Genomic DNA, 25,328 nt, shown 5'->3' with positions numbered 1-25,328 from the left:
CACAGAGCCGCTGAGTTGCTCCGGCAGATGTCGGGACATCAGCTGTTCTCCCGGTGAGTTAGTACCTCGTCGGGACAGAAATGGGAAGAGGGGTAGTGGGAAGTTCGGTTTCCGCTCTGGAACAAAATGCAAACGCCGCCTGCAGAATTCCAGTGGAAAGTGCGGCTTGTCAGCCGGCGGCGGGTGTCCGCTCTCCCAGCACCAATGGGAGGAGAGTGGGGAGGGGGTGAGATCCGGCACTGGGTGCTGGGGTGACGAGTGGGAGCCCCTGAACTAACGGTGGGGAGGGGAGCACGAACCCAGGTCTGAACCCCCGAATCGGGCATTAACGGAGAACGAGAGCCCCTGGTCGGGGTCGGTGACCGAGTAGATTCGCGGGTGGCCGGACCCCTTCCACTTTTGTACAGATCCGTGGGCAAACCGGGGCGATCGTCGGTAAGCATTCCGCAGACTGCGAAAGGACCCAAAGCTACAGCGAACCCGCTCCACGTGGCGCCGGAGCCGGGACCGATTTCACCAGCTGCTGACGGGGCAGGGGGCGTAACTCGAGGGCGGGGTTCGGACTCAGAGGGCAGCGGGCGATTAGAAGGGTCCAGCTCCTGAGGGAGAGTCCTGGTGGCAAACGGACCGCCCAGGAAGAGGCGGAGGTTCCGCAGCCTCGATTTCCGGGTCCGGCTTCCCCCACGCCTTCGGGCTCTGCAGCCCGGGTCCAGTCTGGGGATTTCCGTTGTACCGGGAGCGGAGTGTGAGTCGGGGGATGGGACGGAGCGGGTGGTGGGTCGGTGCAGGTCAGAGTGCGTTTAAAGGGGGCAGGGGGTGACACCAGAGTTCGGTGAGTTATTCCTGGTGCACTGTTCTGGCTGCTGATCTCCACTGACCCATCTTCATAGCACCCTCCAGTCTAGACTAGGGGTCCTGCTCAATCTGTGTCTTCGCCCTCAGCCAGTCTCTTCCTCCCCCCCCCCCCCACCACTGCTCCATACAAACACTAGTCCCAAACCCCCAGCCCCACACGTCAAATGCTGTTGGCATCAAATCGTTCTCAGGATGAACGGTGGACAGTCTGCCCCTGCTCCTCCCCCTGTGCACGCTGACTGACCTGCTGAGTGTTCCTGTGTGTCACTGGGAAGGATCTGACCCAGCTCGTTGTTCCTGCTCTCTTGTAGGTCGCCGTGCCGCCCGAGGCTCACCATGCTGGTCAAAGCCACCCTCAGCCCTGTGCTCCGCGCACCCGCTTTCTACTCCAAGTTACCCAGGACAGGCCGCTGGCCGATGAAATGTGAGCGAGAGGTGTTGGTGTGTTCTGTGGGGTGGGATGAGCATAGCTGGATCAGGTGGGGGGGAGTGGTTGTGGCAGTGATGGGCTGACACCTGTCCCCTTGGACGTGAGGCTGTGTGGATCCATATTTTCAAATTCTCTGCTGTTTCAGATAGTGAACTCAGTTTAAGCTGTGGCCATATTTGTAGTTCAGGACTTCACACTGGGGACTGTGGGCATGAAGAACAGACTAGGTTCAGAGAAATATTTATAGAGATGTGTGAGGCAGGGGGTCGAATCTCCCATCAGGGACCTGGCATCTGGTCTGTGGGGGTGACTGGGTTTGCACAGAGTGGGGATGTCTCAGTGCTGATTCACCTCCAAGACCAGTCATCAGGGGTTAGGCACCCCTGGCCATCCTGGAGAGGTGGAGGTGAGGTTGGCTGCTGTCCTCCGAAGTTATTCTCTCGGAGCTGGTGGGATAAGAGCTCAGGGGATGAAGGAAGTTGTGTGGCTGGAAGGGGAGCCTGCAGGTGGTATTGTTCCTTCTGCTGCTCTCCTCCTTTCTCACTCTCTTTCCCCCCCCCCACCCCCCCCCCCCAAACTGGGTGGCAGGTTTGGGAGATGCAGTTGGAGAGGCATTGGCTGGTCCCAGGGAGATCCTGCTTCACTTGGGTGATGAAGGACACCTGCGGATGTCAGACCGTGACCGGGATTGGATGTCCACGTGAGCAGGACAGTCGGCGCGTCCAGAGTTGGGGCCTGGAGCCCTGGGTCAATTCCAAAGGGTTGATGAGAAGTCTGGAGGTTGAAGCCCAACGGCTGGGGGCCTGTGCTGTAGTTGAAGGAGTGTGTGTGTGTGTATGTATGTGTATATATGCAGGGCTTGTTCACCTGTTGTTGTTCTGTTGTTTGCTGTGTTCTCTGCAGTACTGCCGAGCATTGTGGGCAGAGTATGTTGGCGGCACCTACAGGCTGCACCCAGCACACCCGTCGGTCGTTCACGCAAACAATGCATTTAAACGAATCTGAGTCTGAATGGTTAGCACAACGCTATCACAGCTGGGGTCGGAGTTCAGAGTTCCTTCCCAGCGCCGTCTATAAGGAGTTTGTACATCCTGCCAGTTGACCGCATGGGTTTCCTCCCACAGTCCAAAGATGTAGTGGTTAGGTTAATTGGCTATTGTGAATTGTTGTGTGATTGAGTGATGATGGATGCTTCTTTCCTATGATGGTATCTTGTGTAGATGTGCTCAGTGGAGGGGACAGCTTTACTCATGATGGACTGGGCCATATTTACTACTTTTTGTAGCATTTTCCATTCAAGGGCATTGGTGTTTCCATACCAGGCTGTGATATTCTCCATTACACATCTATAGAAGTTTGTCAAAGGTTCAGATGTCATGATGAATCTTCACAAACTCCTAAGGAACTAGAGGGCACTGCTGTGCTTTCTTCATAATTGCACTTACCTGCAGGGCCCGGCATAGGTGTTTTGAAACACTGAGGAATTCCAAGTTGTTGGCCCTCGCTATCTCTGACCCTCCAATGAGGACTGGCTCATGGATCTTTGGTTTCCTTTTTCTGAGGTCAATGATCAGTCCCTTGGTCTTGCTGACATTGAGTAAAAGGTTGTTATGGCACCACTCAGCCAGGTTTTCTTTCTCCCTCCACCACCACTTTTGATTGGGCCTATGGCAGTGGTGTTGTCAGCAGACTTGAATATGGCACTGGAGCTGTGCTTAGCTGCAGATTGATAAGTGCAAAGCAAGTAGAGCAGGGGGCTAGGCATGTAGCTTGTGGTGTACCTGCGCTGATGGAGATCATCGAGGAGATGCTGTTGCCAATCCAAAATCACTGGGGTCAGCAAGTGAGGAAATTAACGATCCAGTTATACAAGGAGGTATTAAGGCTAAGAGCTTATTGCTTAGTTTTGAGAAGATGATGGTATGAATGCTACGCCGCAGTCGGTAAAGATGTATGCATCTTAGCTGACCAGGATTAAGTGAAGAGCCAATGAGAGGGCATCTGCTGTGGACCTGTTACTCCGGTTAGCAAATTGGAGCGGATCCAAGTCGTTTCTTGGGCATGTTTCATCACCAATCTCTCAAAACACTTCATCACTCTGGATATAATTGCTACTGGATGATATTGAGGAAGGTCACCACGTTCTTCTTGGGCATAGGTACAGTTGCAAGAAAATGTTTCTGAACCCTTTGCAATTACCTGGATTTTTGCATTAGTTACTCATAGAATGTGGTCTGATCTTCATCTAAGTCACAATAATAAGATAAACACAGTATGCTTAAATCAATAAACGCAAACAGTTGTGTTTTTCATGTCTTTATTGAACATATTGTTTAATCATTGACTGTCTAGGCTGGAAAAAGTATGTGAACATTTGTGTTTAGTGACTGGGTAGAATTTCCTTTAGCAGCAATAACCTCCACCAAGTGTTTCCTGTAGTTATTGATCAGAGTTACACAAGGGCGAGGAGAAATTTTAGACCGTTCCTCCATACAAAACTTCCCATTTCATCAATATTTCTGGGATACCTTGCAAGAAGACCCCTCTTCAGGTCATGCCACAGCTTTTCAAATGGGTTAAGGTCTGGACTCTGACTTGGCCATTCCAAAACATGAATTTTTGTCTTTTCAAACCATTCTGTTGTTGATTTACTCGTCTTTTGGATCATTGCCTTGTTGCATTATCCAACTTCTATCAAGCTTCAGCTGACGGACTGCTACTCTGACATTCTCCTGTAAAATGTCTTGATACAATTTTGAATTCATTGTTCCCTCGATGATTGTAAGCTGCCCGGGTCTTGAGGCAGCAAAGCAGCCCCAAGCCATGTTGATACTTCCACCAAGCTTCACAGTTGGGATGAGGTTTTGGTGTTGGTGTGCAATGCCCTTTTTCCTACAAACATAACAGTGTGCATTCCTGCCAAAAAGTTCAACTTTTATCTCATCTGTCCGTGGAACGTTGTCCCAGAAGTGTTGTGGAACATCCATTTGGCCTTTTGCAAACTTGAGGTGTGCAGGAGTTTTTTTTTTGGAGAGCAGTGCTGTTCTTCTATGAATACCATGCTTAGTAGACACATGAACAGAGACTTTAGCATGATCTCTGCAGGTCTTTTGCTGTTACCCCGGGTTCTTTTTCACCTCCTTTAGCATTACACGTTTTTATCTTGGTGTGATCTTTGCAGGACTATAAGACCATAAGATTTAGGAGCAGAAGTAGGCCATTTGGCCCATCAAGTCTATTCTGCCATTCAATCGTAAGCTGATCCACTTCATCCAGTCATCCCCACTCCCCTGCTTTCACCCCATACCCTTTGATGCCCTGGCTAATCAAGAACCTATCTATCTCTGCCTTAAATACACCCAATGACTTGGCCTCCATAGCTGCTTGTAGCAACAAATTCCACAGATTTACCACCTTATGACTAAAGTAATTTCTCTGCATCTCAGTTCTAAAAGGACGTCCTTCAATCCTGAAGTCGTGCCCTCTTGTCCTAGAATCCCCGACCATGGGAAATAACTTTGCCATATCTAATCTGTTCAGGCATTTAAACATTTGGAATGTTTCTATGAGCTCCTCCCTCATTCTCCTGAACTCCAGGGAATACAGCCCAAGAGCTGCTAGACGTTCCTCATACAGTAACCCTCTCATTCCTGGAATCATTCCCGTGAACCTTCTCTGAACCCTCTCCAGTATATCCTTTCTGAAATAAGGACGCCCATTCATAGGGAGAATAGCAACAGTACTGAATTTCTTCCATTTGTAGACAATTTCTCTTACTGTGGACTGATGAATACTTGGGTTTTTAGAAATACTTTTGTAGCCTTTTCCAGCTTTGTGCATCTCTACAATTCTTCTTCTAAGGCTGTCTGAAAGTTGTTTTGATCGAGGCATGGGGCACATAAACAGATCTTTCTTGAGAAGATTAGGCTCAGTCAGTATCCTGACTTCGTGCCTTTTTTATAGGACAGGCCACCTCCTCAACCCACACCTCCAATCTCATCTCATTGATTGGAACACCTGACTCCAGATAGCTTTTGTAGAAGGCATTACCCCAGAGGTTCACATACCTGTTTGAACCTAGACTGTGATAGTTTAAATGGTGTACTCAATATTAACGAGAAGTACAATTGTTTGCGTATTATTAGTTTAGACAGATTGTGTTCATCTATTATTGTGATTTAGATGAAGATTGGACTACATTTTACGAGTAATTAATGCAGGAAGCCAGGCAATGGCAAAGGGTTCACAAACTTTTTCTTGCAACTGTATAATTGAAACCTGCTTAAAATAGGTGGGTACCTCAGATCTCATTGAACACTCCAGACAGTTGATCAGAACAGGTCTTGGCCAGGTATTCGGTCCGGGCCAGATGCTTTTCATGGGTTCACCCTTCCAAAGGTACCTCACACGTCAGCCTCAGTGACTGAAATCATGGGATCATTCGGAGCTGTAGGGGTTTTGTGATGGTTCCTCTGTGTTTTGATGGTCAAAGCAAGCATAGAAAGCGTTGAGCTCATCTGGAAGCGAAGCCCTGTTGGTACCTATGTCACTTAATTTATAAGAAGTGATAGTATTCAAGCCCAGCCAGCACAATCAGGCATCCTTTGTTGATTTGTTTAGTCCAGAATTACTACTTTGCCCAAGGGATGGCTTCCCAGAAATCATAGCTGGACCTCTTGTAACTTTCTTTGTCACCAGAGTTGAATGCCTCCGATCTGGCTCTCAGCAGACTGTGAATCTCATGGTTTGTCCAGGGCTTCTGATTGGAGAAGACTCTGAAGGAAGTACCAGAGTGTGTTGACTGGTGTAGCCCATGTAGACAAAGTCCCACATGGGGAAAACTGTCTCCAAAAGGTTGGAGCCATGGGGTCCAAAGCAAAGCAGCAATTTAAAAAAATTGCTTATGTATTGAGATGCAGTGTGGAATCGGCCCTCCGAACCACACCACCCAACAACCCCTGATTTAACCCCAGCCTAATCACAGGACAATTTACAATGACTAATTAACCTCCCAGCTGGTATGTCTTTGGACTGTGGGAGGAAACTGGAGCTGCTGGTGGGAAACCCACGTGGCCACAGCAAACTCCGCTGAAACAGCGGCGGGAGCTGAACCCAGGCCGCTGGTACTGAACCCAAAGCGTTGTGCTAACCACTACGCTGCGGTGCCATCTTAAAGCAGATCTGAAATTGGTTCAGTACTGGGGGGTGGGGGGTAGGGGATGGGGATTGAGGGTCGTTATTGTCAGAAGAAGCCATTCGAGTACCACAGGGATCTCTTTTTTTTAATAAACATTGTACATGTAGGAGGTTTAGTTAGTAGGTCTACAAACAACAGAGAAGTTGATGGGATTGAGGAGAATGTTCTGAAGTTCTGGGGAATAATAGATCAGTTGGTAGGGACTGAGCAATAGCAGGTGGACCTGAGCCCTGGGAAGGGTGACGTGCTGATTTTGTGAAGATTAATGTGCACACGGTGGACAGTGGGAATGTCGAGACGGAGTGTCCCTGGGGTATCTGACCGAGGCTCCAGGGATGGGAATTAGAGGAGCACTTGGACTGTTGAAGCAAATAAAACCACAGTGTTGGGAGGTGAAACAAATGCTGGAAGATGCCAGTTGAACAGCATCCATTGAGAGAGAAACCAGTCAATAATGTGTGAGGCATCTTTCCTCAGAAGGGGAAGTTCAGATACGACCACGTGAGACAGCCGGAGAGCTGAGTGCAGTCATGGTCACCGTGGTGTGATGCTGGAGACAAGAGGGTGCAGAGGAGTGGGTGAAAATGTTTCCCCCATGGCAGAGAGATCTATAACGGAGGCCACTGAGTTACAGTAAGGGGTGAGGGATTTCTGAACAAATCGCTGCCCCTTGCACTGAGATGGGTTGGTGCTTGGGAGGTTGATCCCACCGCCTCTGATCCTATTCTGCTCCAGTCTTTGTGAAGTCCGACTGTCACCCCCGGATTCTGCAGATCCTAGGCCAACCAGCACCTTCCTGTGCTGCGTAAGGGGCAGGGTTGTTGCTGTACACAGGCAGGGGGGGTGTGTATGCAGGGTAGAGTTGGCACTGTGTATACTACATATTACAATTAATATATAGACACACTACATATGTAAATTGATTCTCCAAGGTGTCCCCCAGCTTCTTATAAAACCGCATGACTGTGTACCTAAGAGAATTGATGTACAGTGGTTTTAAAGGCAAAGGGTGGTCACACCAAATATTGATTTGATTTGGGTTTTACTGTTTACTGCTCTTTGATTTTTTATGTTTAGAAACTTTTCATTTTGTTAATTTTGAAAGCATCTCCACTTTACAGAATTTTTTTCGCTTGTGCCTATGACTTTTGCACAGAACTATAGGCAATGGTACATGAAAGGCTTATATCATTACGCTGCCACGTTACACACATGCGCATTGCTTAAAGTAAAAATGAAGTTGCATTTTGGTTCCTTATTTTCTTTCAATTAGTTTTTATGTTTTGGAGTTACAAAATATAACATGTGGGGCCCTCTGAGATTGCTGTCACCTCCCCGAGAGGGTGGGGAATCGGTCTGTTCTGGAGGAGCTGCCTGGTAAATGCCCTGCTCCCTCGCCCTGGGTCACAGCCGCGCTCTGCTCCCTGCAGGTCTCCCGGTTTCCGGATGGATGCGTGGGTTTTGCCAGCACTGGAGCAGCCTGCCGTTCCCTGGCCGGGCCCCGGACAAGCCGTTCGCCCACCGAACTGACCTGAGGCAGGCCCGGCGCATCGTGGTGAAGCTGGGCAGCGCCGTGGTTACCCGGGGCGATGAGTGCGGCCTGGCCCTCGGTCGCTTGGCCTCCATCGTGGAGCAGGTATAGAGATGTCGCTGTCACCGAATGACGGGTAGGGGACAGGGACTCTGGTGGGTGGGTGAGGGGGTGGGGGCAAGGGTGATCTCTCACTCACATACACACACCCACCCTGATATCTAAAGCTGCAGGAAGTGATGGGGATGAGGGGGAAGATCATGGGTCTGGAATGGTTCTCACTGTCACAGAGTTATGATATGGAAGTATGCCCTTCGGCCCAATGTATCCATGCTATCCAAATTGTTCCCTGAGCCTGTCCCATTTACCTGTGTTTGGTCCTTATCCCTGTAAACCTTCCCGATTCATATACATGTCCCAGTGCCCCCAAACATTATGATTGTACCTGCCTCGACCATTCCCTGGCAGCTCGATCCACACACCCACCACTCTCTGAGTTTAAAGAAAAAACACATTGCCCCTTGGGTCCCTTTGAAACCTTTCCCCTCCAACTTTATACCTGTGCCTTCTAGTTTTAGACTCCCCTGCTCTGGGAAAAATGCTGACTACCCACCTTAAATCTGAGCCTCATGATTTTATAGACCCCCATAATGCCACTCCAGAGAAAAATCTCCCAGTCTGCCCAGTCCCTATCATTCCCCTTCATCTCCCCCTCTCTCCACTATGTGCTTGCAGAGCTCTTAGTCCTTCTACATAAGATCCATTTGCCTACAGTCGACCTGTGCTCTTCTATCTGGCCTGTTTAAATGTCTGTCTAACACGTCAGTTAAATGGAGCATCCTGCCATTTGCTGTACTTGCCCTGCCCTTATTTGACTTTTCAAAATGTATAATCTCGCACTTGCTCACAGTAAGTTCCATCTGCCATGCTCCAACCAACTTTCCATCTGGTCTATGTGCAACCCTACCTCCCTGCCTTCATTGGTCATCTTAGTTACCTTTTCAAAAATCTCACTCAGTTTAGTGGAACAGGAGAACTCCTCACCAAGTTCAGGAAGGATCTGGGCCTGAAACGTCGACTGTTTATTCCTTTGCATAAATGCTACCTGGCCTGCTGAGTTCCTCCAGCATTTTGTATGTGTCAGGATAGAAGGATGCCCCTTCAGAACAGTGGGGGAATTTTCACCAGAGGGCGGTGAATCTGTGGAATTCATTGCCGTAGATGGCTGTGGAAGCCAAGTCATTAGGTATATTTAAAGCGGAGTTTAATAGATTTCTGATTAGTCAGGGGATGAAAGGTTACAGGGAGAAGGCAGGAGAATGGGGTCGAATGGGATATTAAATCAGCCATGATAGAATGGTGGATCGGAATTGATGGGCCAAATTCTGTTCTTATGGTCAGTCCTTGCCTTTCCAAATGGATATAATCCTGTCCCTTAGGATTTTGTTCGGTCTTTTCCCTACTGGTGTCGTGGGGTTCATCAGTTTGCAAATAGCTGCTGTATCCCCACTGACTTTCTGAAATAAACTCCAGTCCTCTGGAAGCTCACCTGTGGCTGATGAAGATGCAAGTTTCTCTGTCCCTTATTTCCCATAGGTTCCTGGGGTAGATCTCATCCAGCCCTAGGGTTTTGCCAACCTTTGTATCTTCCGCAATGGCTAATGCCTCTTCCTTCACACCGAGTTATCCGTGAGTCCCTCTGTGAACTCGGCATTCCCCACGACCACCTCCTTGGTGAATACAGATGAGAAGTGTACATTTAGCCCCCTCACCACGTACCCCTGGCTCTGCACACAGACCACCCGTTTAGTCCCTTGGAGGACCCACTCTCTACTTGGCCGCCCACTCATTCCGAATAAGCTTATGATTGTGGATTCTCCTTCATCTTTCTTACTTTTGTGAGTCCTCTGCCCTCCTAATTTCTTTCCTGACTCCTCTCTCCTACACACTCTGAACTGCTCAGTTGTATCTGCCGTGCACTTTCTACTGATCAAGTCTTCTGAGGTTTTTGTCGTTTGAAGTTCCCTACTTTTGCCTTTCACCCTCACCGTTACTTTGAACCTTCTCTCTTGTCACCTGTTGTTTTACCGCACCCCCCCAGTATTGCTCCCAATCTCTCCCCAACTCATTCCCCCTCCCCCGATATGTTTGTGTTCCTCACGTTACACCTGCGTGTTGCACGTGCCCGTGTGACTGTATCGCGCGGCATTGACTGCACGCCTGCGTTGCGAGTGGCGATCTCGGTGTGCACGCGTGACGCCCGTGTGTGTTCCCCAGGTGTCGGTGCTGCAGAACCAGGGCCGGGAGATGCTCATCGTCACCAGCGGGGCGGTGGCCTTCGGGAAGCAGCGCCTGCGCCACGAGATCCTGCTGTCCCAGAGCGTGCGGCAGGCTCTGCATTCCGGTCAGAACCAGCTGAAGGACATGGTGCGTGCGGCCGGTGGGGAGGGGAGGGAGGGAGGGGTGCTGAGGGAGAGAGGTGAGGGATTGGTGCGGGCATGAGCATATCTATCGTGACCAGGGGATGATAGCCGGTTGTTTCTGGTGTGTGAAGCGTTGCATCTGACTGTTGCAGACGGTGCCCGTACTGGAAGCACGCGCCTGTGCGGCAGCGGGTCAGAGCGGGCTGATGGCTCTGTATGAAGCAATGTTTACACAGTACAGCATCTGCGCTGCCCAGGTCAGTTACTCCCTGCTCCCCGTGGACTTGGGACAGACGTCTCCCTGTGCTCCTCATCGCTCGCCCCTCCACTCCTCCCTCGCCTCCCCCATGCACTCAGTCCAGATTCTCTCCATGCCTCTCCTCGTGTGGCAAACTTCTTGCCCCTCCACTCCTCCCTCGCCTCCCCCGTGCACTCAGTCCAGATATCTCTCTGTGCCTCTCCTCGTGTGGCAAACTTCTTGCCCCTCCACTCCTCCCTCGCCTCCCCCGTGCACTCAGTCCAGATATCTCTCCGTGCCTCTCCTCGTGCGGCAAACTTCTCACCCCTCTGCTCTGCCTGTCGCACCTTGCCCCTCGCAGTCACCTCCCTGTCAGGGTATAGACCCTCCGCGCCTGACCGTCTGCCCCTCGCCCCTGGCGAATGCCTCCTTGTGGGTTTCTCTCTGTTTCCCCCCCCTTCGAAGGGTGTCTCCCCACGGGCCACGCTCAGTCTGTGACCTCCCACAGATCCTGGTGACGGAGCTGGATTTTCAGGACGAGCAGAAGCGTCGGAACCTGAACAGCACCCTGCATGAGCTGCTCCGAATGAACATCGTCCCCATCGTCAACACCAATGACGCTGTTGTACCCCCGCCCGAGCCCAACAGTGACCTGCAGGGGGTAAGACAGGGACCCGGGGTCTTGGGCTCCTGCGCAGGGGTGGTCTCCCTCGGGGCGGTACTGTCAAACCTCACCATGGACGCGGGAGGGGGCAGGGTTCTGGCGGGGGTGAAACTGAGAGTTCGGGAGGGGAGAGAGTTCAGGTAAGGGGCAAAATGGAGGGTTCAGGAGGGGAGAGGACTCAGGAAGGGGGCAAAACGGAGGGTTTAGGAGGGGAGAGAGCTCAGGAAAGGGGCAAAACTGAGGGTTCGGGATGGGAGAGGGTTTTGGAAGGGGTGAAACGAAGGGTTCGGGAGGGGAGAAAGCTCAGGAAAGGGGCAAAATGGAGGGTTTGGGAGGAGGGAGAAATTTGGGTGAGGTAAAATAGAGGATTGGAGGCAAAACCTTTTGTCAGAGGACTGTCTGTATGCACACGTTGGTTTGTGTATGTGTGTCACTGTCTTTGTCTGGAGGTCACTCGGCAGAAGTCACCCCTCACTCTGAGGTTTGTTTTTTCCCCAGCAAATGATCAGTATCAAGGATAACGACAGCCTGGCAGCCCGTCTCGCCGTGGAGATGAGGGCCGAGCTGCTCATCGTTCTATCCGACGTTGAGGGTGAGTAGCAGCCTCCCTCCTGAGTCTGTGCGGTATCTGAGTGTGGCTCTTTGTGAGTGTGTGTGTGAGAGAAAAATTTATTATCATCTGCACAACTACACGTCTGTCCAGGTGCAATGAAAACTTCACTTGCAGCCGCATAAGCTCAGAGCATCAGACAAGAAAAACATAAATGATACACATTTATAGTATGAGGGAGCACAATTACTACACAAGAAGTCCATTGTAGTGAGAAGTGGTCACAGTGTTGCTGTACTGAGATGGTGATTGGGTTATGCTGGCTGGTTCAAGAACTGAATGCTTGAAGGGAAGTAGCTGTTCTTCAACCTGGTGGGGTTCTGATGGTAGCTGTGAGAGGATGGTGTTGCCCAGATGGTGGGGTTCTTTAATGATGAATGTTGTTTTCTTGAGGCAGTGCCTCCTATAGATACCATTGACGGTGGGGAGGGTTGTATTGGGCCGAGTCTGCAGATTAAACTCCTGCACGTTTTGTGATCGAAACTGGACCGTGATGCGGCACAACAGGACAGTACACCTGGGTAAGTTTGACAGTGTTCGGGGATAACTTTCTTGTGTTTGCAGCCCAGGACAGGTTATCCAGTATGTTAACACCCAGGAATATAAAGGTACTGGCTCTGCATTGCTGCTTTCCGTCAATGTAGACTGGTACACACTCACACTCCTCCCCTTCATGAAGTCTGCTGATAAGCAAGAGGTTGTCGTTCCAGCAACGCTCAGTCAGGTGTCCGATCTTCTCTACTTGTGATAGTCCAACAACAGTGGGGTTATCAGTGAAGTTGTACACAACGTTAGGGATTTACAGAGTAGAGCAGGGGGTATGCAGTCTTACAGTTGACGTGTGTTAATGATCAGTGAAGAGCAGACGTTGTTACCAGTGAGTCTATAATGTGTAGATAATGATTGTCAATATCATAGACATGGAGATGTTGTGTGTGAGTGACGTGTACAGAGATATTGGTGGTGATTGGAGTTACTGATTGTGGTGATACCTTGGCGATGGACTGGGTGTGGAGATGGTCAGCGTGAGTGCTGACTGTGTTTCTGTAGCAAAGGGTGGGCTGTGGTCTAGGACTGGTAGGGGGGCTGACTGGCCTCTGGTTTGTACTGCTGTGTTTCAGGCCTTTACGACTGTCCACCGGGGCTGGATGATGCGAAGCTGATCGACACTTTCTACCCAGGAGACCAGCAGACTGTCACCTTCGGGACCAAGTCCAGAGTGGGGCTCGGAGGCATGGAGGCCAAGGTGGGGAAGGGGCGCTGAGATGCATCTGGAGCCGGGATCCAGCGGGTGGACCTCTATGTGAGGGACCTGTGTCTTAGCCTGTTTCCTCTCCACCACCAGCTTCCCAAGCATCCAGAGTTAACACAGCTAAATCTGTGGAGATGTTCTAGGGTTTCCCCGACTCTTCTCACACCACATTGTCCTGGTAAGGTGTGCCACTACCCACCACCCCCTCTCCCCCAACGAGTCTGTTTTAGAAGAAGGCAGCCTAATCAGAGGAAGGTGTGGAGCCTCCTGAGGTTCAGGCACATCCCACCTCCATTCCATCCATCTCCCTTGTTCCATTCCCAGATCACTAGGCTCTCTGCGCCTTCCTGAATGTTCCAAGTCTATGATTGGTAACTGTGAAAGTGGCCAAGGGAATGGCAGAGGGAATTTAACTCTGATTAGTGTGAGGCGATGTATTTTGGGAAATGATCCTGGCAAGGTGTACACAGTGAATGTCAGGGTCCCAGGGAGTGTTGTACAAGAGAGACTATGTGGTTCAGATGCACAGTTCTCTGAAATTGGTGACTGGGTGGTTGGTGAGGAAGGTGTTTGGTATTCTAGGCAGAATAATAGTTGGGCACAAACTAGATGGGCCAAAGAGCTTGCTTCTGTGCTGGCCTTCATTGGTCAAGGCAACGAGTCCAGGAGTTAAGACATCATGTAGCATCTGTGCAAGACGTTGGTGAGACCGTAGTTGAAATACTGTTAGCAGTTCAGATCACCACACTACTGGGACACCCTGATTAGGCCGAACTAGAGAGAGTTCAGGTCAAGTCAAGTCATGTTTTATTGTCATTTCGACCATAACTGCTGGTACAGTACATAGTAAAAACGAGACAATGTTTTTCAGGACCATGGTGCTACATGAAACAGTACAAAAACTACACTGAACTATGAGAAAACAACACAGAAAAAAAAACTACACTAGACTACAGACCTACCCAGGACTGCACAAAGTGCACAAAACAGTTCAGGCATTACAATAAATAATAAACAAGACAATAGGCACAGTAGAGGGCAGTAAGTTGGTGTCAGTCCAGGCTCTGGGTATTGAGGAGCCTGATAGCTTGGGGGAAGAAACTGTTACATAGTCTGGTTGTGAGAGCCCGAATGCACCGATGCCTTTTCCCAGATGGCAGGAGGGAGAAGAGATTGTATGAGGGGTGCGTGGGGTCCTTCACAATGCTGTTTGCTTTGCAGATGCAGCGTGTAGTGTAAATGTCTGTAATAGCGGGAAGAGAGACCCCGATGATCTTCTCAGCTGACCTCACTATCTGCTGCAGGGTCTTGCGAACCGAGATGGTGCAGTTTCTGAACCAGGCAGTGATGCAGCTGCTCAGGATGTTCTCAACACAACCCCTGTAGAATGTGATGAGGATGGGGGGTGGGAGATGGACTTCCCTCAGCCTTCGCAGAAAGTAGAGACGCTGCTGTGCTTTCTTTGCAATGGAGCTGGTGTTGAGGGACCAGATGAGATTCTCCGCCAGGTGAACACCAAGAAATTTGGTGCTCTTAATGATCTCTACCGAAGAGCCATCGATGTTCAGCAGGGAGTGGTCGTTCCGTGCCCTCCTGAAGTCAACAACCATCTCCCAAGAATGTCTCCTGGGTTGGAGGATTTGAGTTACAGGGAGGTTGGATAGGCTGGGTCTGTTTCTCTGAAACAAAGGAGGCCGAGAGGTGACATAGGTGTGTAAAATTATTAGAGGCACAGGCAGGATAGATAGTCAGAATGTTTTTCCCAGGGTAGGGGTGAGTAAAACTAGAGAGCAAGGGTTTAAGGTGAGAGGGAAGAGGTTCAAAGGGGGATACTTCCACACGAGTAGCTGGCATTTGGAATGAGCTGGAGGAGGTGGTGGAGGCAGGAACAGTAACAGCATTGAAGAGATGCCTGAACAGGTACCTGAATGAGCAGGGCTCAGAGAGATGTGGAATTATCAAGGTAAGTGAGATTAGTATAGCTCAGCACGATGGTCAGCATAGACACAGTGGGCTGAAGGGCCTGATTCTATGCTATACCCGTCCATGACCCTGAGTTAATGTGATCTCCTAGGTTGGCCATTTCTGCCCCCAGCTGATGATCTTCCCTGGAGAATCTGGCTTCTCCAGAGGTTCCCTGCTTCTTCATTCCTCACCAATAATCTCCTGTATGTTTTCCGCTCTTCGTGTCGGCTCCCTACAGCATTCCTGTGTAATGGGTCACCGGGACTCAGAGATGCCCATTGGGATGTCCTTGGTGCTGTTCCTGGAATTCTCTTGGCCCTCAGGCACTGGTGTGGAGAGGTGCAGCTCTGCCTGAGTGAGTAGCAGGTTGGGAGGGGAATCCGGGTGGGGAATCCCGAGTGAGTGGGGGGGGGGGGGGGGGGGGGTGGGGGTGGGGGGGAGTGTCAGGCCGGCAAAACTTCTGACAGGTACAACAGCAAAAGTGAAATGTTTGACCAGAGAGCAGGTCAGCGGTTTATTAACAATGAGTTACCAACTTCCATTCTGTGTTTACTGTTACAATTTGTAATGGTGGTGTAACTTGAAACTCGGACTGCGTAGATACTTTGAAGCTCTAAAATGGTAAAAGCTGTACATTTAATGTTTAGAAAATCTATTGATTATATTCATTAACACATAATTACAGGGTATTTCACAATTATATTAGCAAATAAAAGAAAATTCCAGTTGCGTGGTGACAAAGGCTGTGTGGGTGGGAGCGTTTCAGTTACTGCACAGCCGTGCACCCATGCAGCCTGGGGGGAGGGAACAGTACACCACTCACTGTACATTTGTCCCATTTGGTTACAGGTGAAGGCCGCCCTCTGGGCCCTCCAGGGAGGCACCTCGGTGGTGATCGCCAGCGGGACCCACCCAAAGGTGACTGGTCACGTGATCACGGACATTGTCGAGGGGAAAAAAGTCGGAACTTTCTTCTCCGAGGTTAAGCCCGCAGGTGGGTTTGGGTGGGGCTGGGGGAGGGTGGATAGATGGGAATAGAGTGGAGGAGTGGGGAGGGAGGATGTGAAAGGGTTGGAGCTAAGTGTTGTTGTGCGTGGGGAGTGGTTTTCAGGGGGGGTGTGGGTTTGGGATGGGGAACTGCCTGGGTGTGTGGGATCCGGTAATGAACTGCACACCCTGTACCTCCAGGTCCAACGGTGGAGCAGCAAGCAGAGATGGCCCGAGCTGACGGCCGGCTCTTAGCCTCCTTACAGCCCCAACAGGTGAGTCTGTCACTGGGGGTGCGCGGGTGGTGTTGGCACCATCTGTGATGCTGAATGCCAATGCTGGGAGTCCATTACCCAGACAATTGTGTCATGGGTTACTCCCCCTCCCCACTGACCCTCACCCTCTCCCCACCTGAGGGCTCCTGGGACTGACATTGGGTGAACTGAGGTCGGGGAGAGTGGGTGGTGTGTGGTGGGGAGTGATCCCTCATCTGACAGAGTCTGTTCGGTGCAGAGGGCCGACATCATCCACCGACTGGCCGACCTACTGACGGACCATCGCGAGGAAATCCTGAGTGCAAACCGGAGAGACACCGAGGCGGCTATGGCTGCAGGTCAGGGCTGTGCGCGCGTGCGGGTAACACGTTCGGTCTGCGCATTCACTTTGTTCTACAACCCCCGGCGCACAGGCAGTGGTTTCCACAAACAGCATTTCCTGCGTGTTCTGCGGTCTGTGTGTCTGATAGATAGATAGATAGATAGATACTTTATTCATCCCCATGGGGAAATTCAACTTTTTTCCAATGTCCCATACACTTGTTGTAGCAAAACTAATTACATACAATACTTAACTCAGTAACAAAATATGATATACATCTAAATCACTATCTCAAAAAGCATTAATAATAGCTTTTAAAAAGTTCTTAAGTCCTGGCGGTAGAATTGTAAAGCCTAATGGCATTGGGGAGTATTGACCTCTTCATCCTGTCTGAGGAGCATTGCATCGATAGTAACCTGTCGCTGAAACTGCTTCTCTGTCTCTGGATGGTGCTATGTAGAGGATGTTCAGAGTTATCCATAATTGACCGTAGCCTACTCAGCGCCCTTCGCTCAGCTACCGATGTTAAACTCTCCAGTACTTTGCCCACGACAGAGCCCGCCTTCCTTACCAGCTTATTAAGACGTGAGGCGTCCCTCTTCTTAATGCTTCCTCCCCAACACGCCACCACAAAGAAGAGGGCGCTCTCCACAACTGACCTATAGAACATCTTCAGCATCTCACTACAGACATTTAATGACGCCAACCTTCTTAGGAAGTACAGTCGACTCTGTGCCTTCCTGCACAAGGCATCTGTGTTGGCAGTCCAGTCTAGCTTCTCGTCTAACTGTACTCCCAGATCGTGTTCAGTCTGGTGCATCTCTCATCTGACTGAGGACTACATTCCAACATCTGTGTGTATCTGCGCGTCGGTGGGCAAAGCCGTGACTCCAGCAGTGGGTGTTCTGTGTTCTGGCGGTGATGTGACTCCTTTCCCCGTTTCAGGCAGCCTTTCTCAGCCCCTGCTGAAGCGACTCTCCCTCACCACGGCCAAGTTGACGAGCCTGGGCATTGGGCTGCGGCAGATCGCGGGCTCAGCGCAGGACAGCGTGGGCCGGGTCCTCCGCAGGACACGGGTGGCCACCGGACTGGACCTGGAGCAGGTCACTGTTCCCATTGGAGTCCTCCTGGTCATCTTCGAGTCCCGGCCTGACTGTCTGCCCCAGGTGGGGGATGGATGGGGTTCTGAGCAAGATGGGGACTGGGCTGAGGGAGGGTGATGCTGCTGTGGGTGGGTGGTCTGTACCCAGCTCCGAGACGGAGTGGGTGTCTGTGGGTAGAGGGAGAGGATGTCCTGTTGGGTACTGTGGGCTATTCTGTCTCCTTTCTGACACTGGATTGACCGACCTCATGTACAATTCCAGGAACCTTGGCAGCAGTGAGAGGGCACTTGGGAAGGTGGGAAGGTGGGGGGAAGAGGAGAGAGAGGGAGAGAGAAAAAAAAGAGAAAAAAACACGTTTGGGGTGGGTGGCTGTTGCGGAGCAGTCTCGCAGAGGAGAGAGGGCCCACAATGAACAAACGGGAGGTTCTGTTTAGCATTTTGTCAGCCACAACTTGTCTGGACTGGAGAGAATGCTGAGGGTTCAGCAGGACGTTCCCTGGGACAGTTCAGTGAAGGCTGACGGAAACAGATTGGATAGGCGGTGGGAAACGTTTCTCCAGGTCAGAGGTGTGTCCCAGTTCAGAAGGCAGGGGTTTATGAGGAGGTAATCTGAGGAAGAGCTTTTCCCCAGGGGGAGGGCGTTGTAATCGGAAACGTACTGTCTGAGGGAAACAGCACGATGATCCCCGGGGCAGCGAGGGGAGGGGAACGGACCACGTGCTGGTTAGTGGGCTGGAGCGGCGTTTCACGTTCCGGGGTCTCAGCCGACAGCGGGCAGAGCACCTCTGAAAACCTGGCGAGTTTGTGTGTACCTGCAGGTGTCGGCCCTGGCCATCGCGAGTGGTAACGGCCTCCTCCTGAAGGGAGGGAAAGAGGCAACGCACAGCAATCACATCCTGCACCGGCTGACCCAGGAGGCCCTGTCTGCTCACGGGGTACGGGATGCCATCCAGCTGGTGAGTGTGAGCACCCCATGAGGAACCAAATGATGCGGTGGAGTGAGATTGTGAAGGAGGGTGGGATTAGAAAGGGGAAGCATGACCAATACAGGGGCAGGGGAGGAGAGGCAAAGGGACTTAAGAAAGGCCGCCCTGGCTCTGATGGGCTGAGGCCTTTCTCTGCTAGGGCAGCTCATTGGGTGTGGGGAGTGGCCCAAGGTGATGGATTCATGGACTGTTGCCCCGATTCAGGTCAGCACGCGGGAGGAGGTAGAGGATCTCTGTCGCCTGGACAAGCTCATCGACTTGATCATCCCTCGCGGCTCCTCACAGTTGGTGCGTGACATCCAGAAAGCGTCGAAAGGAATCCCTGTGCTGGGCCACAGCGAGGGAATCTGCCACGTCTACCTGGATTCCGACGCCAATTTAGAGAAGGCCATCAAGATCGGTGAGTCAGAATGACGGAGCCTGGAGCAGAGCCCCTGGACATGCAGCAGCTGCCCGGACACTAGATTAGAGGGATCGGACCACTGCTGTGTACAGCACGACCTCCGTGTGGGGTTGGTCACCATCCCCACCCGACTGACTGTACACGCGGTGGTACAGACTCCAGCCGGAGCTGGCAGTCAGAGTACTGTGCTCACGAGGACAGGAATCCCACACTAGGGCTGAGGCTGGGGACGGTTTAACGGGATGAGAGGCTGACATAGGGTACGGAACAGACTGTTCATTGGGCAAAGGGTCGGAGACCGGGGTGTGGGATGGGAAGGAGGGGGTCTGGAAGTCATTGCCTGAGACGTTGGGAAAGGCAGGACCCCTCCCACCTTGGGAATAGGTCCTGGGTGTGGGCTTGGAGTGGTGGGCTGCAGGGTGAGGGACTGCGTGTTGGAGAGTGGGGGTCCCTGGGCCAGGACGGGTACGATGAGCTGAATGGCATCCTGTATAAGAGTTCATGAGACCACCTCAAGCTGGTGAGGCTCAGTCTTCCCCTGACCCTGAGCCCACTGATAGTCCCGGAATCCCGGCAGAGTGACATACTGAGGTGTGTTACATGCACATGCCGAGCTCCTCATGACATGACATGGAGCATCCCGAACTCCCCATGACGTGTTACACGGGAGCCATAATCTCCTGTCCCGTGGGTGTGTGGTTGCTGAGGAGATGGTCCCCATCTTCTGTCAGTCACTGAGTCCTTAAGTTGGGCTGTGGTCAATGTGAAGCATTTCCTGGTCGATCTGCTCCAAACCCAGTTCTGAAGTTCGATCGCTGTTCCGGTCCTGTGGGTCAGGCATGCTGTTCCTGTCGGAAATCGCTGTTGCCATTGTAGTGACGAGGAGCTCCGTCGCTGGGACAGCAGCCGTGTTGTGACTGATCACAGCACCTCGTTAAGCCATTAACAAACCCTTCCTGTTTGCAGTCCGCGATTCCAAGTGTGACTACCCTGCGGCCTGTAACGCTCTGGAGACCCTGCTGGTTCACAGGGACCACCTAAGGGCCCCCTTCTTTGACCAGATCATCGACATGCTGAGGATGGAGGAGGTGAGAGTCCATCGGATGGGAGGGTTCCGCTGGGAATAAGGATGGTAGGCGTTGTGGGCGGGAACCCTAGTCACATGGGCACCCTTAGGACTCAAATGGCTGGGGGTGTGAGGGCACTTGGAGAGGGGGGTGCTGCAGCTTACTGCATCTGTCAGAGACATGTCTGGAGTTGTGCAGCACAGATCTGGAACTCCACAAAGCGTGGAGGAGATTTACCGGGATGCTGCCTGGGTTAGAGAGCATGTCTGTGAGGAAAAGTTGAGCGTGCTAGGGCTTTTCCCTTTGGAGTGAAGGGGGTAAAGAGGTGATTTGATGGAAGTGTGCAAGATGATAAGGGGTAGAGATCGGTGGACAGCCTGAGACTTTTTCCCAGGGTGGAACTGGCTAATACAAGGGGTGGGGGGGCATGATTTTAAGGTGATTGGGGGAAAATATAGGGGAGATACCAGAGATAAGTTCTGTACACAGAGAGTGGTGGGTGTGTGGAATGAACTACCAGGGTGGTGATAGAGGTAGATATATTAGGGATATTTAAGAGATTTTTAGATGGGCACAAAATGAAAAAGGAAGATGGAGGGCTATGTGGGAGGGAGGGGTCAGATTGATCTTCGAGTAGGTTAAAAGGTTGGCACAATTTTGTTCCTGTTCACTTTCATTCATGACTGTTTCCATTGATACAGCTATTTCAACTGCTCTTTTAAATGTAAGTTGTGCTTCATTAGGAACCTTTTTAGAATGTTTTCTTGTAAGAGGTTACAAGCTAAACGAACTCTAAGTGTATCATTTAATTCATTACTGAACTGACAATGCTCAGGTAATCTTTTCAATTCAGCCAGGTATGCTGATATGGACTCTGCTACTTTTTGATACCACTTATGAAACTTAAAGCATTCTGCAATCACAACAGTTTCTGTTCTAAATGTTCCTGCATTACATTTGCTATATCAGCAAAGCTCATTTTGGGCTGCTTTGGTTGGAGCAGTCAAATTTTTAAGCAAACTGTATGCCTTTAAACCCAAAGCATTCGGCAAAACTGGTACACATCCATCTTTCCAATTCTGCTTTTTTTTAAAAAGTTGAATTATTAACTGGAACCCACTGTTTACGAACCTGTAATTCTTCAGCTTTCTGCCTTTTTGTTTAACCCAAAGCACGTGCTGCAGTTTATTTTACTTGACCGTTTCTCACTCTGCTTTTTTATGAACTCGAAAATTGTGTGGCTCTTCAACAGGTAAGCAGTCATCTTCCATTCGTTTAAAACTTGCTTGTCCCCACTGTTTTGTAACTCCTAAACATAAAAAACTAATTGAAAGGAAAACAAGGGAGCCAGGAGATGACTTGTGTACGTTTGTTTTCACTTTAAGTGAGGCACACACATATGCTGTGCCATAATAAATTACTTAAACAAACTTGAGTACTTAATCAAACAATATAATTCAAATACTATTGAAATACACAACAGGCTGTACAGGCCCCTTGACAATCACCTTGCTCTCCGCAGGTGAAGATCCACGCTGGGCCCAGGTTTGCTTCTTACCTGACCTTCAGTCCGTCTGAGGTGAAGTCCCTGCGGACGGAGTACGGAGACCTGGAATGCTGCATTGAGGTGGTGGACAGTGTGCAGGAGGCCATTGGTCACATCCACAAGTATGGCAGCTCCCATACCGATGTCATCGTCACCGAGAATGGTGAGTATTCCTCACCAGCCGAATCTCTCATTGCTTAGAATGTCATTCATTGACTGGGTACCCCTCACTGATTGAGAACAAGTGTCCATCACTAACTCTATGAACCTCACCAAACGTGAGACAGTGAATTTCCGTCACTGACTGGGTATCCGTCACCGATCAGGCACCTGTCATTCATTGTGTGAACTGGGTATCCATCACTAACCATACCTCCATCACCCACAGGAAACTCAGCGACTAGGTGCCCCTCACTGATTGAGAGGGTCGAGTGTCTGTCACGAACTGAAGCTGGACGGACAGTCTGTCCCTGACCAGCACAGGACAGTGTGTACCCTTCATTGACTGGCAGATGTAAGGCTTTGACTGGAATGGGATTCCACTGCAGAATCAATCTAAGTTAGTGAGCACAGAACAGGCATCGACATAAAACACCGGGGGACAGTGCTCAGTGTGTATGTATGGTTTGTGTACATGGTGTGGCTCTGTGCAGTACGTATAGAAACTGTGATAGGACGCCTGAGTTTTGCTGTGGAACATTCCCCTGTGCTGAGGTCAGACTGAGGAGGGGTGGCTGTGTCAGTGCCTTGGTCTGAGCGACGCCACCCACATAGAACTGAGTGCGGGACCGAGTGCACTCTGTGACTGAATGTGGGCTGTCTTTCAGAGGAGACAGCGGAATACTTCATGCAGCACGTGGACAGTGCCTGTGTGTTCTGGAATGCCAGCAGCCGGTTCTCAGACGGTTACCGCTTCGGACTGGGTAAGTACCCCCTGGATTTGAGTGACCGGGGATCCCGCCCTCCCTACCCCACAAATCATGTTCCAGATTGGGAGCCAAAACCTGGTTGCAAACGCCAGAGCATCGCCGGCAACGGGAGGCCGTTCAGCCCATTGGCTCTGTGCCTGCTCCAGTGGAGCGCTCGTCAGGCCTGCATCCCATCTTGTGTGCAGAGCGGTGGATGCAAGTTTGAAGTGACTGCTGGGGGGAGGATTGAAGTCACAGTAGGTAGTGGGTGGGTACGTTGCAGGTCACTGCGATGCTGGGTGGGGGGGGGTGGAGGGTGGATTTGAGGTCACAGTGGGTGTTGGGATGAGATGCAGATCCCCGGAATGGGGGGAGGTTGCCGATGCTCCCTTGGTTCCGGAAAGGAGGGGGGAAGGAGAGGATGAGGTCTCAATGGGTGTAGAGCCTCAGGGTGGTGGATACAGGACCGAGGTGGGGGAGTGTGGAGGGTGCTGAGGCAGAGCGGCCTGTTCCCTTGGGGACTGAGTGTGAGGGTGGCTGACACGGCTACTGTGTGTTGCAGGTGCGGAGGTGGGCATCAGCACGGCACGGATCCACGCCCGCGGCCCGGTGGGGCTCGAGGGTTTGCTCACCACCAAGTGGCTGCTGCGTGGAGAGGGGCAAGGCGTGTCTGACTTCGCAGAGCAAGGAACCATGAGCTACATCCATGAGAACATTCCTGTGCCCCGCTGACTGTAGGGACAGGATGGAGTGACAGCCGGCCCACCAGCTCCCTGCACCCCACCGCACATCGACTCCTGACATGCACACCACCACCCCTCTCACCACCAACTCCCTGTGGCCAAACAACATCCTACTGTTAAAAGTTAAGCAGTGATGGCTGCCACAGCACATCAGTTCAGGCAGTGGAAAAAGGAGCAGCTGATGGGGAGGGGAGTTCCCAATTGGAAAGAAAGAGTAGGCCAGTGGAGTTACATGAGAATGGTACTGGGGAGCAAACAAGCTGTTGGAGTAACTCAGCAGGTCAGGCAGCATCTGTGGAGGTGGAGGGATGATCGATGTTTTTAGGTCAAGACCCTGCCTTACCACAGATGCTGCTTTACCCACTTAGTTTCTCCGGCAACTTTTTTGATGGAGTGTGGAGTTATTTGGTTGTGTTGGACAGTGGGAGTTATTTATTTTTAATTTAGAGATACAGCCTAGGCCCTTCTGGCCCAATTACACCCCTATGATCAATTGACCCATATCTTTTGAATGAGAACTGGGCACATCTTGGGTCTAGTGCCAGTGGGACCCTGCATAGCCCACAGAGGGATGAACCTCTTCTAGTGGAAGCTGTGTGCAAGGGCACAGTGTGGTTCATAGGATGCATGGTCCAGTATCTCACCCCTCACACAAATACAGACCCCACCCTCGGGATCCCTGGATTTAGGTGCAACGGCTGCAATTTGAGTCCTCTGTCACTTCGCTGAATCTCTGTCTCACACCATGTTAAGTTTATTTTGTGACAGTAGTACAGTGCAAAGACATAAAATACTATAAATTACAAAAATAAGGAGCAAAACAAAACGGAATTGCATCTGTCTGCTAGATGTGGGGAAGATAAGTCTTAAGGACATATACGGTATACAGTACTGTGCTTAAGTCTTAGGCATGGTCGATTATTTATATGGTTTCAGATGGTATGGCCTCCACAGAGCCCTGATCTCAATGTCGTCAAGGCTATCTGGAATTACTTTTTTTTTAACTGTTTACTGCTCTTTACGGTAATTTTTTTGAAATTAAGAAACTTTTCATCGTAGTGTTTTTGAAAGTTTCTTCGCTTTACAGAATGTTTTTACGTGCCGAAGACTTTTGAAAAGTACCGTACATACTTTGTTCAAAGTAGATTTATTGTCAAAGGCACACCTAGACGCGTGTCTCCTCCATCATAGTTTACAGAGCTCAAGGCCTCCCCAGAGAACATGCAGAGCCTGCACTCTGAATGTGGGCAGTGGTTCTGACCCACACCAATCCTGTAGGTCACTCACTGACTCTGGCAGGACAATATGGTGGGACTTTTTTTTAAAACTCTGATTTGGTTACAATAAAAGCAAATAGTTTTAAAATATTTTGTATTTATCACAGAATAAACTTTTTGTGGAAGTGAATGAGTTGTTTCCATTCAGCTGTAGACAGAGCATTGTGGTCACCACCTTCCCGAAGCTAGTTGCGGATGATCAACAACGCAGGTCTTGTGGGAACTCTAAAATGGTCCAAGAACCTTCCCTTACCATGAAAACAGTCGCGGTATGCCTACAACTTCACATGCGCCGGACATCGCGCACTGATGCCGCCTTCCTTGACGTTGGAGAACTTGGCTTCTGTCCTGCCTCGAGTTCTGAGGAGGCGTGCGGTGCTGCCGCCCTGACGTTTCCACCGGGCCTGATGCCCTCCATCCACGGACCCCGGCAGCCTCCTGGGTTCCAGCCTCGAGGCGTTGGCGAAGCATCAAACCAGCACCGGCATCCGGATGTCTGCAAAGCTGGTGCTGGCTCAGCTCCGGCCTGACCTCGGGGTCCGGCTG

General features: G+C 50.9%; 1 protein-coding gene across 3 annotated transcripts; it reads left to right on the top strand.

The window, feature by feature from the left end:
• Positions 1-306: 306 nt before the first annotated feature.
• On the top strand, positions 307-24,912 carry aldh18a1 (aldehyde dehydrogenase 18 family, member A1). Of its 3 annotated transcripts, none has more exons than XM_073027109.1 (18): positions 307-435; positions 1,167-1,279; positions 7,913-8,118; positions 10,291-10,440; positions 10,589-10,693; positions 11,183-11,335; positions 11,837-11,930; positions 13,070-13,194; positions 16,015-16,159; positions 16,354-16,427; positions 16,666-16,765; positions 17,695-17,915; positions 18,671-18,808; positions 19,043-19,238; positions 20,208-20,329; positions 21,831-22,017; positions 22,682-22,777; positions 23,325-24,912. In XM_073027109.1, the coding sequence occupies exons 2-18, from the start codon at positions 1,192-1,194 to the stop codon at positions 23,492-23,494; spliced, it is 2,370 nt and encodes a 789-aa protein (XP_072883210.1). In that variant the 5' UTR covers positions 307-435; positions 1,167-1,191; the 3' UTR covers positions 23,495-24,912. The 3 variants fall into 3 exon arrangements, with proteins under 3 accessions (XP_072883210.1, XP_072883209.1, XP_072883211.1); XM_073027108.1 differs by lacking the exon at positions 307-435 and adding an exon at positions 598-745; XM_073027110.1 differs by lacking the exons at positions 307-435; positions 1,167-1,279 and adding an exon at positions 621-745.
• Positions 24,913-25,328: the final 416 nt, after the last annotated feature.

The sequence above is a fragment of the Hemitrygon akajei genome, chromosome 23 (assembly GCF_048418815.1).
Source record: "Hemitrygon akajei chromosome 23, sHemAka1.3, whole genome shotgun sequence".
Classification (NCBI taxonomy): Eukaryota; Metazoa; Chordata; class Chondrichthyes; order Myliobatiformes; family Dasyatidae; genus Hemitrygon; species Hemitrygon akajei.
The sequence above is the reverse complement of the archived record's forward strand: the minus strand, read 5'-3'. Positions and strand labels throughout refer to the sequence as shown.

Excerpts from the sequence above, each read along its gene's own strand:
- aldh18a1 (XM_073027109.1), top strand. The coding sequence starts at position 1,192 with ATGCTGGTCAAAGCCACCCTCAGCCCTGTGCTCCGCGCACCCGCTTTC. Across the intron at positions 10,441-10,588 it reads AGAACCAGCTGAAGGACATG|ACGGTGCCCGTACTGGAAGC; the intron begins GTGCGTGCGGCC and ends TGACTGTTGCAG. Across the intron at positions 16,428-16,665 it reads CCTCCTTACAGCCCCAACAG|AGGGCCGACATCATCCACCG; the intron begins GTGAGTCTGTCA and ends TGTTCGGTGCAG.